The 14,997-nt window shown below is 55.4% G+C and overlaps 1 protein-coding gene across 1 annotated transcript in view; it reads right to left on the reverse strand.

The window, feature by feature from the left end:
- RGS3 (regulator of G protein signaling 3) overlaps positions 1-3,911 on the reverse strand; it is a 69,881-nt gene extending 65,970 nt beyond the window's left edge. The window contains exons 1-2 of the mRNA XM_041406746.1: positions 3,824-3,911; positions 153-203 (exon numbers count right to left, since the gene is read on the reverse strand). Coding sequence (XP_041262680.1) covers positions 153-203; positions 3,824-3,911 — 139 coding nt within the window. The remainder of the gene's footprint in view (positions 1-152; positions 204-3,823) is intronic.
- Positions 3,912-14,997: the final 11,086 nt, after the last annotated feature.

A 14,997-nucleotide genomic window follows, 5' to 3' on the forward strand; every position in this document is an offset into this window, starting at 1 on the left:
AATTTCAGTTTGGTCTCTTAATCAAAGAGCTCCCAGTTGTGCACTGCACCACAGAGTTGTTCCCAACAGGACCAAGAAGGAAGAGCATGCAAGTGCTGTCCCCACCACCAGCCCACCGTGGCTAATTTGGGATGCCCCAGGGACACACTCACCGTGCAGCACCAGAGTCCGGCCCCGCACCTCGATGGACAGCTTCAGCTGGCCTGGGACAGGAGGGGACAGGACAGGACAGGCTGAAGGACAGGCTGAAGGACTCAGCCACTCCACAGCTGCAAGGCTCACACAGGGCCAGACATATCCTGCCTTCCCCCCCAGGCAGGGATCTGCGGGAAACATCCCTGTGCAGGAGGTCAGTGCTGGGAGAGCCAAGGTGTGCCCTGCTGTGAGGGCACAGCACCCCGGGCAGCACCACTGCTCTGCCAGCCTGCTCACACCCACTCCCTCACTTTTCCATGCACTAGCAGCTCTGCATCAGCTCAAAAATCCCACCACAAGGCTCATACTGACAGAAGACTCAGCCCATGGTGTTGGTCAGGGTCGGGGTGTGATGGTTGCAGGGTGCAGGGTGAGCTGCCTCCTCTCTGGATGTCCTCCCAAAAGGTTCCCCAGGAGCTGGGCCTGCCAGCCTCAATGGGATGTGCAGATTTTAATGGCAGTGAAGGGTCTCTAATCATGTAACTGTTCTGGATTGACCCAAAACTAAACATTTCCCAACACCCCTGGAGAAGCCAAGAACTGAAACCATCACTACTACGATGTTTCCCTTAGTCCAAAGCAAAGATCCCATTTTCACTTCTTCCCCAGTTTACAAAACACTGCAAACAAGTGAGTAAACATCATTTACAGGCAATTAAACATAACATACAGACACATAAACATCTTGCAAGTTAAAACCCAACATTTCATTTTGCCAAAGACACGCCCAAGGGTTTGGGCTTGCTTGGGAGGGGATATCTGATGGGATTGTTAACCTGAAACAATTCAGAGAACACATATTTCACTCAAAAAAAAAAAGGTTCAACCTCTGAGCAGCTCACGTGTTCATGGACACGTGGAAATGGTGTGTGTATGCAGTAGCACAAGTGCAAGGTGAGAGAGCAAAGGCAGGAGCTGGGTGGGTGGGGCAGGACAGCTCTAACACTGGTTTGCAGCAGAGAGAATGCTGTCCCCAGTGTCATCCTCCCACTTCAGGTACAAGGCTGGAACCCCTCTGCCATCTGCAGACCTCTGGGACTGTGGGAACCCTCTGGGGACAGCTCTGTGCACCCCCAATCTCTGCCACTCTGTGCCCCTGCCAAAGGGAGTGACATCCCGTGTGCCAGGACCCCTCCTTGAACAGCCCCCCACCCATCTCCAGCACCCACACCAACCCCAGCATCACACTGCCCATCCATTCTGGCAATGGGAGCAGGGAACTCCCTAGGCACCTTCTCCCACCGTGGGAAAAGCCTGTTTCCATCCACCCACCGAGCCCAGAGTGCCCAGAGAGCCCTGGCCCAGCCCCAAAGCCATGCCTGCTCCTCTGTTAGCACACAACAGATGTCACAGCACAAAGGAAACTGCCCCAGTGCAGCCCAGCATGAGGAGGAGCCAGGGGCATGAAGGGAGAGGGGAAGAAGGTAAGTTTTTGTGCTGGGTAATTTGGGGGGGGGGCCAGTTTGGGGACTGTCCTGCCCTGGGTTGGCTGGGGCTGCTCCTGGGGAGCTCAGGGGCCAAGGCTTTGCACACTTAGGGATGGGGCCACCCCTGTCCCGTGTGTGTCACTGCTGTGGGGACAGAGCCCCTGGCACAGGCTGCCCCAGCACCAAGGAGAGGAGAGGAGAGCAGGGAGAAGAGGGGCAGCTCTGCTTTTTTTGGGAGAAACACAAATTGGCCATAGTAGGGTTTGGGAGTTGAGGTGCTCTCCTCTCTGTGAGGAACAGAGGACATTTCCCTCTTAGTGCATTTGCTCCTGAGTGTCTCCCAAGCCCATGAGAGGACAAATCACCATCCCCAGCACATTCCAGCCCCTGCCTGACCCCTGCTCAGTCCTGGGAGGCACTCACTGGCTTGTGTAGGGCCAGGATCACAGAGGGAAGCTGCTCTGGGAAGAATGATCCAGCTGGAGTTGGTGGCAGGGATGTGCTGTGCCAAGGTCTGTGCTCAGACAGGGCTGGGGCACTGTCAGATGAGCAGAGCAGTGACCTGTGCCACACCTGGGTGGGTAGGAACACAATCCCTGTCAAGGCAGGTTCATGGGCTGGATTCCCACCTCATTCCAAGTGCAGAGGGTCAGCGAAACCTTTTGCCCTGGATTTATCTCCTGATACATCCCTAACAAGAACTGAGGGAAACAGCAGAGAGGCCCTGACACAGCTTGTCCAGGTCCTCTCTGTTAAATAAAGGTTAATATAAATTAAAATAAGTGCAGAAGAAGGGCAAAGGGAGAAGCCACATGCAGCTCCTGGGTGAACATCTCATCACAGAGCAGGACTCAGCCAGGCTTGCAGGGATGCAACACAGAATGCTCCCAGCCCCATCCATCTGAACCCACGGGGCCAGGAGAGGCAATTCATGCCAAGGAACAAAGCTGGCACAAGGAGAACAGGGGAAAATGGGCATGAACAAGCACAAGATGGTAATCAAACAGGTTCCCACCCATGAGAGAAGTTTGCCAGGTTAAGGGAGGGGATAGGGCAGCCTTCTATGGGAGCAGACCTAGCAGGGAAACCTGCTCCTTGCTGATGGTCTCGGACAAATGGGAATTTTTGAGTTCTTCTTAAATCCTTTTCTGCTTTACTGTAGGAAAAACAGTGTTGGGCCTGGCTGGGGCATCCAAGAACCCTCTCTCAAATGTCAGTGGGGATTCCTGCCAGACGACAGTGTCAGATCCTGCCAGGGTGGGAGGTCCCCATGGGCACAAGGCACCCCAAAATCACCATCTACAGTCTCTGCCCTGGCACCAGCCCTTTGGGAGACTCTCTCCTAGTCACCCTCAGTGAGAGGGCAGTGCTGGCCCTGTCCTGCCAGGCTCTGCAGCTCAGAACACAACTCCACATCTCACTACTGATGCTCAGCCCATGAGGGGAACTGTGGCTGCAGAGATGATGTTTGGCCTGCACTTGGTTACAGAGCCAGGAGGCACCACAGAACCCACATTATTTGGCCTTTATCCTACAGATACAGGAAGATTTCAGCTTCCAGGCCGTCCTCAGCACTTTGGCACTCAGAAGTCCAAAAGGGGAAGGAGCAGCATCCCTGGGAAGGGGCAACATCCCTAGGAAGGAGCTTACTGCGTGGTTGCCAGCTCTGCTCATGAGAGCAAGAGAAGCTTTGAAAGAAAACAAAACTGCTGCTTTGAAACCAGCACCCAGAAGGGGCACCCAGATGCCCTGTGTGTGACACTGCTGCCCAGCCATCACACACCACCAAGATATCCACAAGACATCCAGATTCCCTGGGGCCAGCAGCAAGCCAGGGCCGGGCCAGCTCCCCCTGCAGAGCCACCAAAACCCACTCTGCACACCTGAGACAGCCACAGAGAGACCCCCGAGGAGAATAAAGGAAACTGGGGCTCTGCCCGAACGGGGGCACAGCCCTACCCCAGCTCGTGTCCATCCAGGCGGCAGAAGGAGCCGGGCCTGGGACACCTGGGAGCGCTTCCCACACCGCAGCGCCTGAGCCGGGCGCGGGGCGCTCCCGCCTCCAGGAATTACCGCGGCTCAGAGAGGCAGGAGCTGCTGCCCGGCCCCGATTCCTCCGAGGAGCAGCTCCCCAGCCGCTTCCCAGGGCGCCCGGCCGGGGTGGCATCCCCGGGCTCCCCGAGCCGCGGCTCCGCGCTTACCGAACCTGCTGAGGCAGAAGGACGCTCCCGGGAGGGCACCGGCCCGGCGGGAGCAGAGCGAGACCCTGCGCACATTGCCGGCCTCCATGGCACGGCACCGCTAATTAGGAGCCGCGGTAATTGGAGCCGTCCCCGAGGGAGCGGGGCTTCCACGGGACACGGAACAACCGCCGCGGTTTGAATGGAGCGGCTCCCATCGGCCCCGGGGCTGGAACCGGGACCGCACCTGCGGCCACGTGCCAGGGCGGGGACAGTGCCGGGATGGGGACAGTGCCGGGGTGGGGACAGTGCCGGGATGGGGACAGTGCCGGGGTGGGGACAGTGCCCTGCCGGCCCCCGCGGACCCCGGAGCCACCCTGCCGATGGTGCCCCAGGAATGAGCTGCAGGAGAAAGATAAGACCCTCCTTGGTGTCAGCAGTCCCTGGGCCTGCCCGGGCGGGTTTGCTGGCACATCTCAGCTGCTCAAGGAGCTGCAGCAGCGCGGGGCAGGAGCAGGCACAGCAGCCTGGGGACATTACTGCAGCAGAGCTGGTCTGGGAGGGTGAGCTGGAACGGGGGGATGGCAGGGCATGGGTGACCTGCTTGGCTTTCATGTGACAAGGAAAGAGGCACGCAGCCCCCCCAGGCTTATGGGGTCACCCAGCAATAGCCCAGAGCAGCCCATTCCATCACCCACGAGCTGGGGGTGCTCCCACCGGCTCTGGGTGCTGCACCACAGCTCACCGGGAGGCACCAGGAATGAGCACCAGCTCCGGAGGGTGTGGAGGAATGGTGGAGATGGATCTTGAGGGAAAAAGCCCTCCCCAAAGGCTGGGCTGTGCCAGATCTCTCCAGGATGGAAAAGAACAAGATCTCCGTGCAGCCCAGGCTGGCGGACACACACCCCTCCACCCTGCCTGCAGTGGCCCCTCCATACACCCATGGCCAGGGCTGAGCCCCCGCTGGCCCAGAGCCCCCCCACACCCCTCACTCACCTTTCCCCTTCACTCGGGCACGGCTGATCCTCCTCCTGCTCCCCGAGGCTCCCCGCAGCCGGGAGTGTCCAGCCCGGAGTGGCGCCCTGGCCGCTGCTGGCAGATGCTCCAGCACCGCGGGACTCTGCCCTGGCCCTGCCAGGGGAAAGAGGAGATGAGAGCAGGATGCAGCAGGACCGGGAGCAGGGACAGCAGGGACAGCTCAGGCTCTGCTGTACCCTCAGTTTTATCTGCCACGGGGGTTTGTGCCCACCTTGGCCCAGCCTTCCCTGTGAGCACAGAGAGGAGGAACGATGGCAATTCACTCGATGCAGTGTCACAGAGGAGACAGAGCCACGCTCACGGGGACTCACCCCTGGCAGGAACCCCAGCTGCAGACTTGGCCACGGCCCTTCCCATCCCACACACCAAGTGCATCCCAGAGGCCCTGCTCAGCACAGTTTTATTTTATTTAAAACAGATGACCAGTCCTGTCAGGGCTTTATTAATCTGTAAGCAGCTGTCCAGGACACTGGAGATGCTGCCCTGAACTGGGTGTTCACGACAGGCTGAGAATCACAGAATGGTCTGGGTTGGAAGAGATCTTAAAGACCATCCAGTTCCATGCCTGCTTCAACTGTCCCAGGCTGCTCCAAGCCCCAAAGTCCAACCTGGCCTTGGGCACTGCCACGGCTGCTCTGGGCACTCTGTGCCAGGGCCTGCCCACCCTCACAGGGAACAATTCCTAATTCCCAATATCCCATCCATCCCTGCCCTCTGGCAGTGGAAGCCATTCCCTGTGTCCTGTCCCTCCATGCCTTGTCCCCAGTCCCTCTCCAGCTCTCCTGGAGCCCCTTCAGGCCCTGCAAGGGGCTCTGAGCTCTCCCTGGAGCCTTCTCCTCTCCAGGTGAGCACCCCCAGCTCTCCCAGCCTGGCTCCAGAGCAGAGGGGCTCCAGTCCCTGGAGCAGCTCAGGTGTCTCCTCTGGACACATCCAGCAGCCCCAGGTCCTCCTTCTGTGGGTGGCCCTGGAGCTGGACACTCTTGCAGGACTCTGGCTCAGACCCAGCTCCATCCCACCCCTGCTGATGTGCTGGGGGCTCAGAGGAGGCTCCACAAAAGGGGGAATTGGATGTTTTCCTCATGTCCAGCACCCTGACAAAGCCACAGCAGCCCTAGCCTGGCCCTCCTCACTCACAGCCATCAAAACCTGCCACAGGATCTGATGCTGAGACAGACAAAAGTGTTCAGAACTGGGAGCTGGGTGGAGAGATCTCCCAGCCCAGCACAGAGCAGAGAAGCCAGCAGAGCCCAGTAACTCTGCAGGACAAGGAACATCTGCCCAGGCTTCTTCCACAGGCTCGAGCAGGGTATGACTGGTGAGGCAGAGCTGTTTTACACTTCCATTAACACAGAGCCAGCTGTGGAGCCCCAGGTGAACTCCCTCGAAGGGCAGTGGGGCAGAGCAGTGTCCCTCAGCCCTGATGGAGCCACACTCACAGCAGCTGTAAAAGCAAAAGAGCCTCAGCTGGGATTTTGGTGTCCCTCAGCCCTGTGCCAGTGTGTACCAGGATGGACAGATGGACAGACCTACCACACCCTGCCCAGTACCTCCAGGTACCCCAAAATATCTCCAGCTCCATCTTCACAGCCCCTAGGCAGAGGCAGCAGTTTGGAAAGGCTGTTTGCTCACTGGAAAAGCTGTGTTTGCCCCCAAAGGCTGCCAGGGGCACTGGATTGATTCAGCTGAACTTCCACAGCAAAACTGCCTGAAACTGAAGGAAAAACAACAGGAGGGACACAGAGCAAACAAGGGAGGCAAGGAGGGAGGAATGCTCTGCACAGCCCAATCCATCACTGCCACAGCCATCTATTGTACCACTGCCATAAATCCAAGCCCCTTTGGGCACTGGTGGAGACAAAAACCCCAGCAGCCTCTGAAGGCTTTGGACAAAGAGCACAGCTCTGCTGGGACTGCCTGTGCCTGCAGTGTCAGCCTGACCCTGGCACCCTGCAGGGGCCTTGGGAGGCTCCCAGCCCAGAGCCAGCCAGCACTGCCCAGGGCCTGCTGTCTCGGGGGGTGTTCAGAGCTGGGGAGGGCCTGGCAGGGTTTCTGCTGCCAGCTCCCATGCCAAGGTCCTGCTTTCCTAGTGGAAAGGGGCCAGGTGCCTCCTTTTCCCTCTTCCCACAGCAGAGCAGCAAGGCACCAGCCAGGATGGGAGCAGGGCAATGTCCAGCTCAGGGAGCAGTGGGGTGGAAAAGGCCCAGAGCTGAGTCCACTCAGGCTGTGAGAGTCCCTTTCCAGCTCTGGGAAGCACACAGGTCCTTGCCCATGGATGCAGTGTTGCTGGAGGCCCCTGCACCCACAGCCCAAGGGCAGAGGCACCAGGCACATCTGTGAGCACAGCTGGGCTGCACAGCACTCCTGCAGCTCCCCATCCCCTCCTGTGTCTCCAGCCATGGGATCCAGGGCCCAGGGTGGGCTGAGGAACAAAGAAGTGATTTATTCTGTAATTGCTGCGTGTTTGAACAGCACAGCAGTGGCCTTTGCTGCCCCCATCACAATGCAGGGGATGCACAAGTAGGGCAGGACGGGGCAGTGAGCAGAAACATCTGTGAGACAGCACCAGGAGCTCCTCAGCAGCTCCAGCACATCTGCCCGCTCTCCAGCACATCTGCCCACTCTCCAGCACATCTGCCTGCTCTCACAGCACATCTGCCTGCTCCCACAGCACATCTGCCTGCTCTCCAGCACATCTGCCCGCTCCCACAGCACATCTGCCTGCTCTCACAGCACATCTGCCCGCTCTCCAGCACATCTGCCTGCTCTCCAGCACATCTGCCTGCTCCCACAGCACTGCTGGGTTGGAGCCCAGGGGAAGCTGGATCCCCATTCCCAGCTGGCAGTGTCAGAGGTGAGCAGAAGGTGAAGCCTGGTCACACTGATCCCTGCAAGTCTGGGCCACCACCTAAATTCTCCTGTCTACCTGGTGGCCCCAAAACTCCCAGAGTTGCCCAGCAGCCTCAGGAATCCTTCAGGACCCAGGAAGCCCCAGGGAAGCCCCAGGGAAGCCCCCAGGCTCCTGCCCCTCCACCAGGGACTTGAAGCAGCAAGCCCAGGGCGAGGTCTGGTGGAATGTGGGGGGCACAGGAGGGGAAAGGCTGCTCCAGCAGCTCTGCCCAGAACAAGAACCTGCTTCCCACATCTGGCACAGCTGCTTTGCAGGTCCTTGAGGAAGGGATTAATGCAGTTATCAAAACCCAGAAACACAAGGAGGGGAGCACAGAAAGGGAAGGGGTCCTTTGCCAGCAGGCAGGAGCAATCCCTGCGTCCCAGGCAGGCTCTCCAGCCAGGGGCCAACCTGGCCAGGCACTCAGCCAATGCCACAGCATCCCACAATGGCCTGTCCCAGCTGCCCAAGTTGATATTTGCACCCTGGCATTCCAAAACACATCCCCATGGCCTGCTCCACACTCTCCCTGCAGAAGGGCACAGCCACGGGAGCAGTTCTGGCTCTCCCCAGGAGCAATGCCCCCAGCTTCAGCACAGCTCACCAACATCAGAGCTCCTCCAAAATATGACAGGCTGACACTGGAGATGTCACATCCTCTACACATCTTGCTGAAAGGCAAAAGAGCCCAGGATACAGAGCTGGGGTGGGGATAAACCCTTTAATCCCACCCTCATTTTCATCCCATCCTCAACAGACAGCACTGGGAGAGGAACTGAAGTGTATTTATGTTACAGAATATTCCAAGAGCTCTCCTGTCCTGCCCACAGGGAGGGTCTGGGGACCACTCATCATCCCAGCCCTGGGGTCTACAGAGAAACCTCACAAAGGCTCAAACTCCCTCCCTCATGGGCGTGTTTATAATGCAGAGGGAGAGGCCCTGGACTGCCTGGGGTCACAGTCAGTGCTGCTGTCACCTCCTGGACAGGAGGGCTGAAGAACAGCCCTGCCACAGTCCCCCTCTGTCCCTGGCCATGTGCCCCAGGAGCTCTGCTGATGTCAGAGCCCCACAGACACAGGAACATGACACCAAAGCTCTGTCCTGGACAGGCAAGAACCAGCACACAGGTGGGGTGGCCCTGCTCAGGGATCCAGGGTCGTTTCTGAGGCATTTCTGAATGTTCCTCCTTTCAGAATAATGAAAAACCCTTCATTTGTTCAGCTGAATCCATTTGCTGACATTGCCAGTGATCTCCACCTGCCACCCATCAAAACTGAAGCTTTTTCCCAGCAAATTTATCTGCCCCTGGGAAAAACCAAACCAATCTGGGATTGCTTTTTTCACTGCACAGCTCAGCCCACGGGACAGACAACGCCAAGCAGCTTCCTGAGCGAGCAGCAAACAATTCCCTCCACAATCCCAGGTATCCTGAGCCCCTGGAATGGGAGCAGGGTTTGTACCTGCCCAGCCTTGCCGTGTCCTGGTCCCTGTCACAGCACAGCACCCTGGCAGCCCCAGCACCATGATTTGTGTGGCTCCTCTCAGCAGCTCCCGCAGCTCTCCCAGCACACAGAGGTGTTTACACTCCCCCTGTCTCCCAGGAGCTCCCCAGGCTCACACAAAGCCTCCTCTCTCTCTCTCTCATTGCAAAAGGCTTTTAAGAGGCAAACAGGACAGTAATAAATGCTCTGTCTCTCCAGTTAAAGCAGGCAGTCTCACAGCTTTGGGTGAAAGAGTCCCAGGGGACAGGGTTTTCAAAATTATAGTAAAGATTCTCTATAGGACTCCCGGGCCACAGAACTCTCCCCACCCATCTCCCAGAGGGTTTGAGGCTCACTAGCTGCAGAAATCACTCCTAATACACAACCAGGAGATTCAAATCCATTCTGTCCTGCTCAAACATGATCTCACATGGAGCTGGGCATTTCCAACCCCCCCCACAACAGGCATGGGGGAGATACAGACCCTCATCTCTTCCAGCCACCAGGATCTGGCTGCCATGAGCAGCCACCCACTGAGCCATCACCCATGCACCCCTCCTCCCCCAGGGGAATGAGCAGTGCTGCAGAGGCAGGGGGAAATCACCGAGCACTCACGGGTGAGATCCAGCTGCTCCATGGCTCCCACGCAGGGTCAGATCCTCTCCAGCAATGGCCACGTTGGGATTCAGCTGCCACGAGCCTTTGGTTGTGGTACCAGTGCAAGGGGAGGGGGGAAACCCAAATCCAAACCAGTACAGAAATGTCCCAAGGGAGCAGAGATCCAGTCTGGGGAGGTACAAATTAAATTGTAAGCTGGGAAGAGATGGCGGTCCTGCGACAGCTCTGTTCTCTGCTGGCTCCCAACAGCAAGGAATCAACTCCTCCTAACTTCCCTCCTCACATTCCAGCCCTGGGACTGACCTTAACCTGCAGTGTTGTTGGAGTCTCCAGCAAACTGCCCATTCAGCTGGTTGGCCTGGGAGTTAATGACTTTCTTTTAAAATTTAACACTGTTCTCCATCACAAATTTCACTCTGCCAGCACTAGGGTCTGCCTTTGGCTGGATATTCAAATCCAAACACGTGCTTAGACAGTTATTCCAGGCAAAAGGGTAACATATGCACACAGAAAACACACAAGGTTGAGGCTGCCTTTGGAACTAGGGAAAATAAATCAGGCTGGGAAAAATTATCTGGCTTCCCAGATGGTAAGAGGATTGCAAGGAGGGTTTGGGCTATTTCAGGGCAATCCTGAGGGCAGATTTCTGGGATTAGCACAGCCTGGCATATAGAGCAGACACACAAACACAGCACTTTCCAGCAGTGGGAACACTGCAGCCCCTCTTCCCCAGGGCCCAGCTGAGGTGCTGCTGTCCCTGACACCATCTCTGCAGCAGGCACAGCTGAGCTTCTCCCTGGAAAACTCCAATTAGGAACCCAACAAAGAGGCAGACAGGCACATTAGTGAATTCTTTTCCAGTCTGAGGCCTAAGAAAGGTTTCTCCTCCTTCCAGGGTATTTTAGGTACCCACCCCTCCTCTGCTCACATCCCAGAGTGTGAGCTTCCTGTTGGAGCCCAAATCTCAGCCAGAGCAGCAGCAACATCCCCAGCGTGGTCTTTGTTGCTGCCTTTGCCACCCTGCAGCTCCCTTGTCTCCTTCTTTCCAGGCAGATGCACTCAGGACTCCACATTCCTGGAAAATGGCCCCTTCCAGCTGGGAGAGGACAGTGCACTGGGTGTCAGACCAGCACTGACCCAGCCTCACGGGCTGCTCCTGCCCACTGCACAAAACCACCCAGCCCCTTCCACAGTGTCCCCGCAGCCAGCACATGATCCCAGCACAGCACTCAGCTCAACACTGCTGCTTTGCCAAAATATTGGAGTCTTGGCAACATCCAGTCTGACAAGAACTGTGTCTCTGCCTCTCCACAGGACTTCATGTGTTTGGCCTTTTGCACCCATCGTTTTGGCTAACAAATTCTTTGGCTGATCTGTTCTCTAAACCTCCCTCTCTGCCCCTTCCCCACGAAATGCAAGGTCTGAACATGCACAGGGAGCAGCCCACGGCCCTTCCTGGGCTCTGAGGCATGGCTGCAAGAGCTCAGGATGGAAGCACAGAGTATTTCTAGGGCAGGCAGAGGCTCTGTGACAAACCCCACGTGAGCAGGAGCTGGCACAGCCCCTCGGTGGCTCACCAGGGATGTAGAGCACAGAACAGTCTCAGTCTCCCTGCACAACCACTTGTTCCTGTGCCCATCCTTCGGCAGGGCCAAGCTTGCTGCAAACAGCTCATCTTGTCCCTTTGTCACTGCTAAACTGGCTGAAACTAAGGCAGCTGTGACCACAGCATGGTTTCTATAAGAGCTGCTCCAAACCAGCTCCTCTCCAGGAGGAGGGCAGCAGGGAAAAAGTGGGAGAGCAAGAAGCTCTTGTTTTATTTCAGTTCAGATTCTTACCCATATTGAGCACTCTAAACCTGCAGAAACTGCCTGGCTTCTTCCCCTGCTGCCCTGGGGCTGATTAGGGAGACATCCAGGGTTAATTCAGGAGAGGGATCCCTTTGAGGCACAGGGCTGTTTCCTGGTCCTTCCAGAAGCATCCTGTACAGAACATCTCCTCTAGGGCTGTCACCTCCACTGTCACCCTTCACAGTGAGGAGCAGTGATCTCTCTAGGGCTGGAAGAGCCTCCACTGTCACCCTTCACAGTGAGGAGCAGTGATCACAGAGAGCAGCAGCCATCAGAGCACCATGGGTTATCCATGGTGTGGATTCCCCATCCCTGGAAGTGTCCCAGGCCAGGCTGGATGGGGCTTGGAGCAGCCTGGGATAGTGGGAGGTGTCCCTGACCATGGCAGGGGTGGCACTGGATGGGCTTTAGGGTTCTTTCCACCACAAACCAGTTTGGGGTTCCATGATTCTTTCCCCACGAAAGGCACACAGCTCAGTCCAATTGCCTCTGAGAAGGCTGGGAGGATGCTGACCCCAAAGCACTAATGGGACATCATAAAATGGTTTTTACTTCCCATTTTTTTTCATTCTTTTTCCCTTCTGCCATGCCTAGCCTGCAGGATAACAGTGGGTTGGGCACACTTCTGACTTAGTACCCAAACATCTGACAATTTTCCCAGCTCAAAGTTTTGTCCTTGGTTTTGCATTTTCTTAGGGCAGTGAGACTTCCTCAGGCCAGGTGTTTAACACACACCTGTCCTACAGCCTTAACCTGATTAAAAGCCCAGTGAATTACAGCAGCACATCAGCTCACAGCACCATTCTTCTGCACTCTGAAACCTCAGTGACACAGAAGAGCAGCACCATGAGACATTCCAGGTCTCTTAGAGGATGTCTGATTTGAGCATCCAGTCCTGCTGCAGCATTTTGACAAATGCTGAGTATTAGTCCATTGTTGATTTATTTTAATGCAATAAAAACAATGTAATAACCAAGCTGGGTCTTTAGTGACCCTTCTCATAAAAGAGATCAGTTTCAATATAGCAAAAGGTCTCTTGGGAATTATGCTTTTGGCCTTAGAATGGTCAAATGGATCAAAGTAATGAAGTTAAAACAGCTTAGGAAGTTATTGCCTGTCACCTGAGCTGAACTGCTGGGCTCAGTCTGGAGCTGCAGGAAATAGCTGAGCTCTCCTCTCAGGTACCTCACATGGCTCTGCTCCCCAGCCCTGACAATGCTCTGCCTCCCAGTGAGCCAGGTTAGCTCACTAATTTCACAGAAAATCAAAGATTTCTGGCATTTGGTACCCAAACAGATTTGACCAGGGCATGTGATGGGAGGAGACAGATCAAATGCCAGAAATCTTAGACTGGCTTGGGCTGGGAGAGACCTTAAAGCTCATCCCATCCCACCCCCTGCCATGGGCAGGGAGACTTCCCACTGTCCCAGGCTGCTCCCAGCCCTGTCCACCCTGGCCTTGGGCACTGCCAGGGATCCAGGGGCAGCCACAGCTGCTCTGGGCACCCTGTGCCAGGGCCTGCCCACCCTGCCAGGGAACAATTCCTCCCCAATATCTAACTAAATGTATCCTCCTTCAGTTTAACGCCATTGTCCTTTGTCCTGGGGCACAACAGAAAGGGGTAAGTTGGCCTTTTTCTTGACAGAGATCTCCTTTGTCAGCTGGTGAGACCCCATTCCCAGGCTGGACAGAGTAAACCAAGGTTCTCCAACATTTTTTATGTTCAGTTAAGCTGATCTAAGAGTGAAGCTGCTGCTCCAAGGGCAGCTGCCTCATTTCTCCCCCCAGAACTCTGATCCTGACTCCCCCCTTTAGCCCAAGCATGGGAACAGGCACACAGAGTCTCTCCAGCTAGAAGGGACCCAGAAGGATCATCAAACCCCACTCCCTTGCAGGACTAGAATTAAATCTATGACTAATCACATCCTCCAGATGTTTCTGGAGCTCTGGCAGCCTTAGTGCCATGACCACTTCCCCAGGGAGCTCGTGCCAGTGACCACCATCCTCTCAGTGAGGAATCTTTACAAGAATATTTAAGCAGACAGTATATTTAAGCATATCAAAGAAAATAAAAGCAGAGCCATTGGGGCAGGTGAAGCTCCTGTTTCATGTCAAAAGGTGATGCCCAGGGGAGAACACAACAACAGAGCAGGCACGAGACATTTTCCAAAATAGCTGCCCAGCCCCAAACCATTTTCAATTCAAGGACTTTCCACTCCTGTAGGGTCAACTTTAATGTACATTTGGCAGACACAGAAGCTGGATCCCATTTGTGTAGTGGCACACTACACCATTAGCCCACCTTACTGGGGCATCTTTAAGCCACCTCTGTGGATTAATTGCTATTCTGGATCAATTAGCTGAGCACAGCCTGATTATTGCCCATATTGTTTAAGCATGATCCCATTACCCATAATCAGGAAGGCAATCCCTTCCCTGGGAGCTGAGAGCATTCACTGTCCCCATGCTGTTCCAGAGCCCCAGGGTCATCTGTCCAGGTGAGAGGATGTCTGACCCTGCTGCAGAGCCCAGCTCTGGCTGGAGCACGGCACAAACAGGAGCAAGATTCATGGTGCCACAAACCCGAGTGAACACCACCAGAGGTGACACAAAGGTTACCCTACAGCTTTCCTTCCCAAAGCACTTTCCAAAGGGAATAACAAAGTTACAGTTAATGCAATAGTCGTCCATGTGGCTGAAAATAGCTCCTGACCTGGAACACAGGATTTGTCCAAGTCTCTGTCGTAGGTCACATAGGAAGGTCCACTCAATCAGCAGAATTTTAGACTGGTGCTTTTTTGACAGTTAAAACTGCTGAATTCGTTTATGGCTAAAAAAAGAATGCCAGGAAGATATTTTGAAAGCGCTGCACTTGGAGGCCTTCATCAGAGGTGAGCTAAACTTAGAGGGACTGAGGTAGGAAGAGAAGTGTGTGAGTGACACCTCCATGGGACAGCTCCATCCTCTGGGGACCAGGCTCCTGCCTGCAGGGCCTGGCTTGTCTTTAGGGGAAGGAAAAATGGAATCATTCCAGGCACCAGCTCTCAGTAGAGGACTGATGCACTTAAAATTTTAGAGATTATAATGACCAAGTCAAAGCTTATTTCCTTTTAAAAAGGATACTGCCAAGTGTTTCACATTCATTCTTCTTCCACAGCCAAAAGGAAAAGGAATTTTAAAAACAGAGCAGTTGTAGACAGTCTTCCAAGGAAATTTAAATTGGTACGTACAAACCATCCAAACACCAGTTTGGGATGTGTCCCTGTGTCTCTTCCTTCATCCAACACCAGTTTGGGATGAGTCCCTGTGTCCCTGCCTTC

This window comes from Onychostruthus taczanowskii, unplaced genomic scaffold (genome assembly GCF_017590055.1).
Source record: "Onychostruthus taczanowskii isolate IOZ18803 unplaced genomic scaffold, ASM1759005v1 scaffold25, whole genome shotgun sequence".
Lineage (NCBI taxonomy): Eukaryota > Metazoa > Chordata > Aves > Passeriformes > Passeridae > Onychostruthus > Onychostruthus taczanowskii.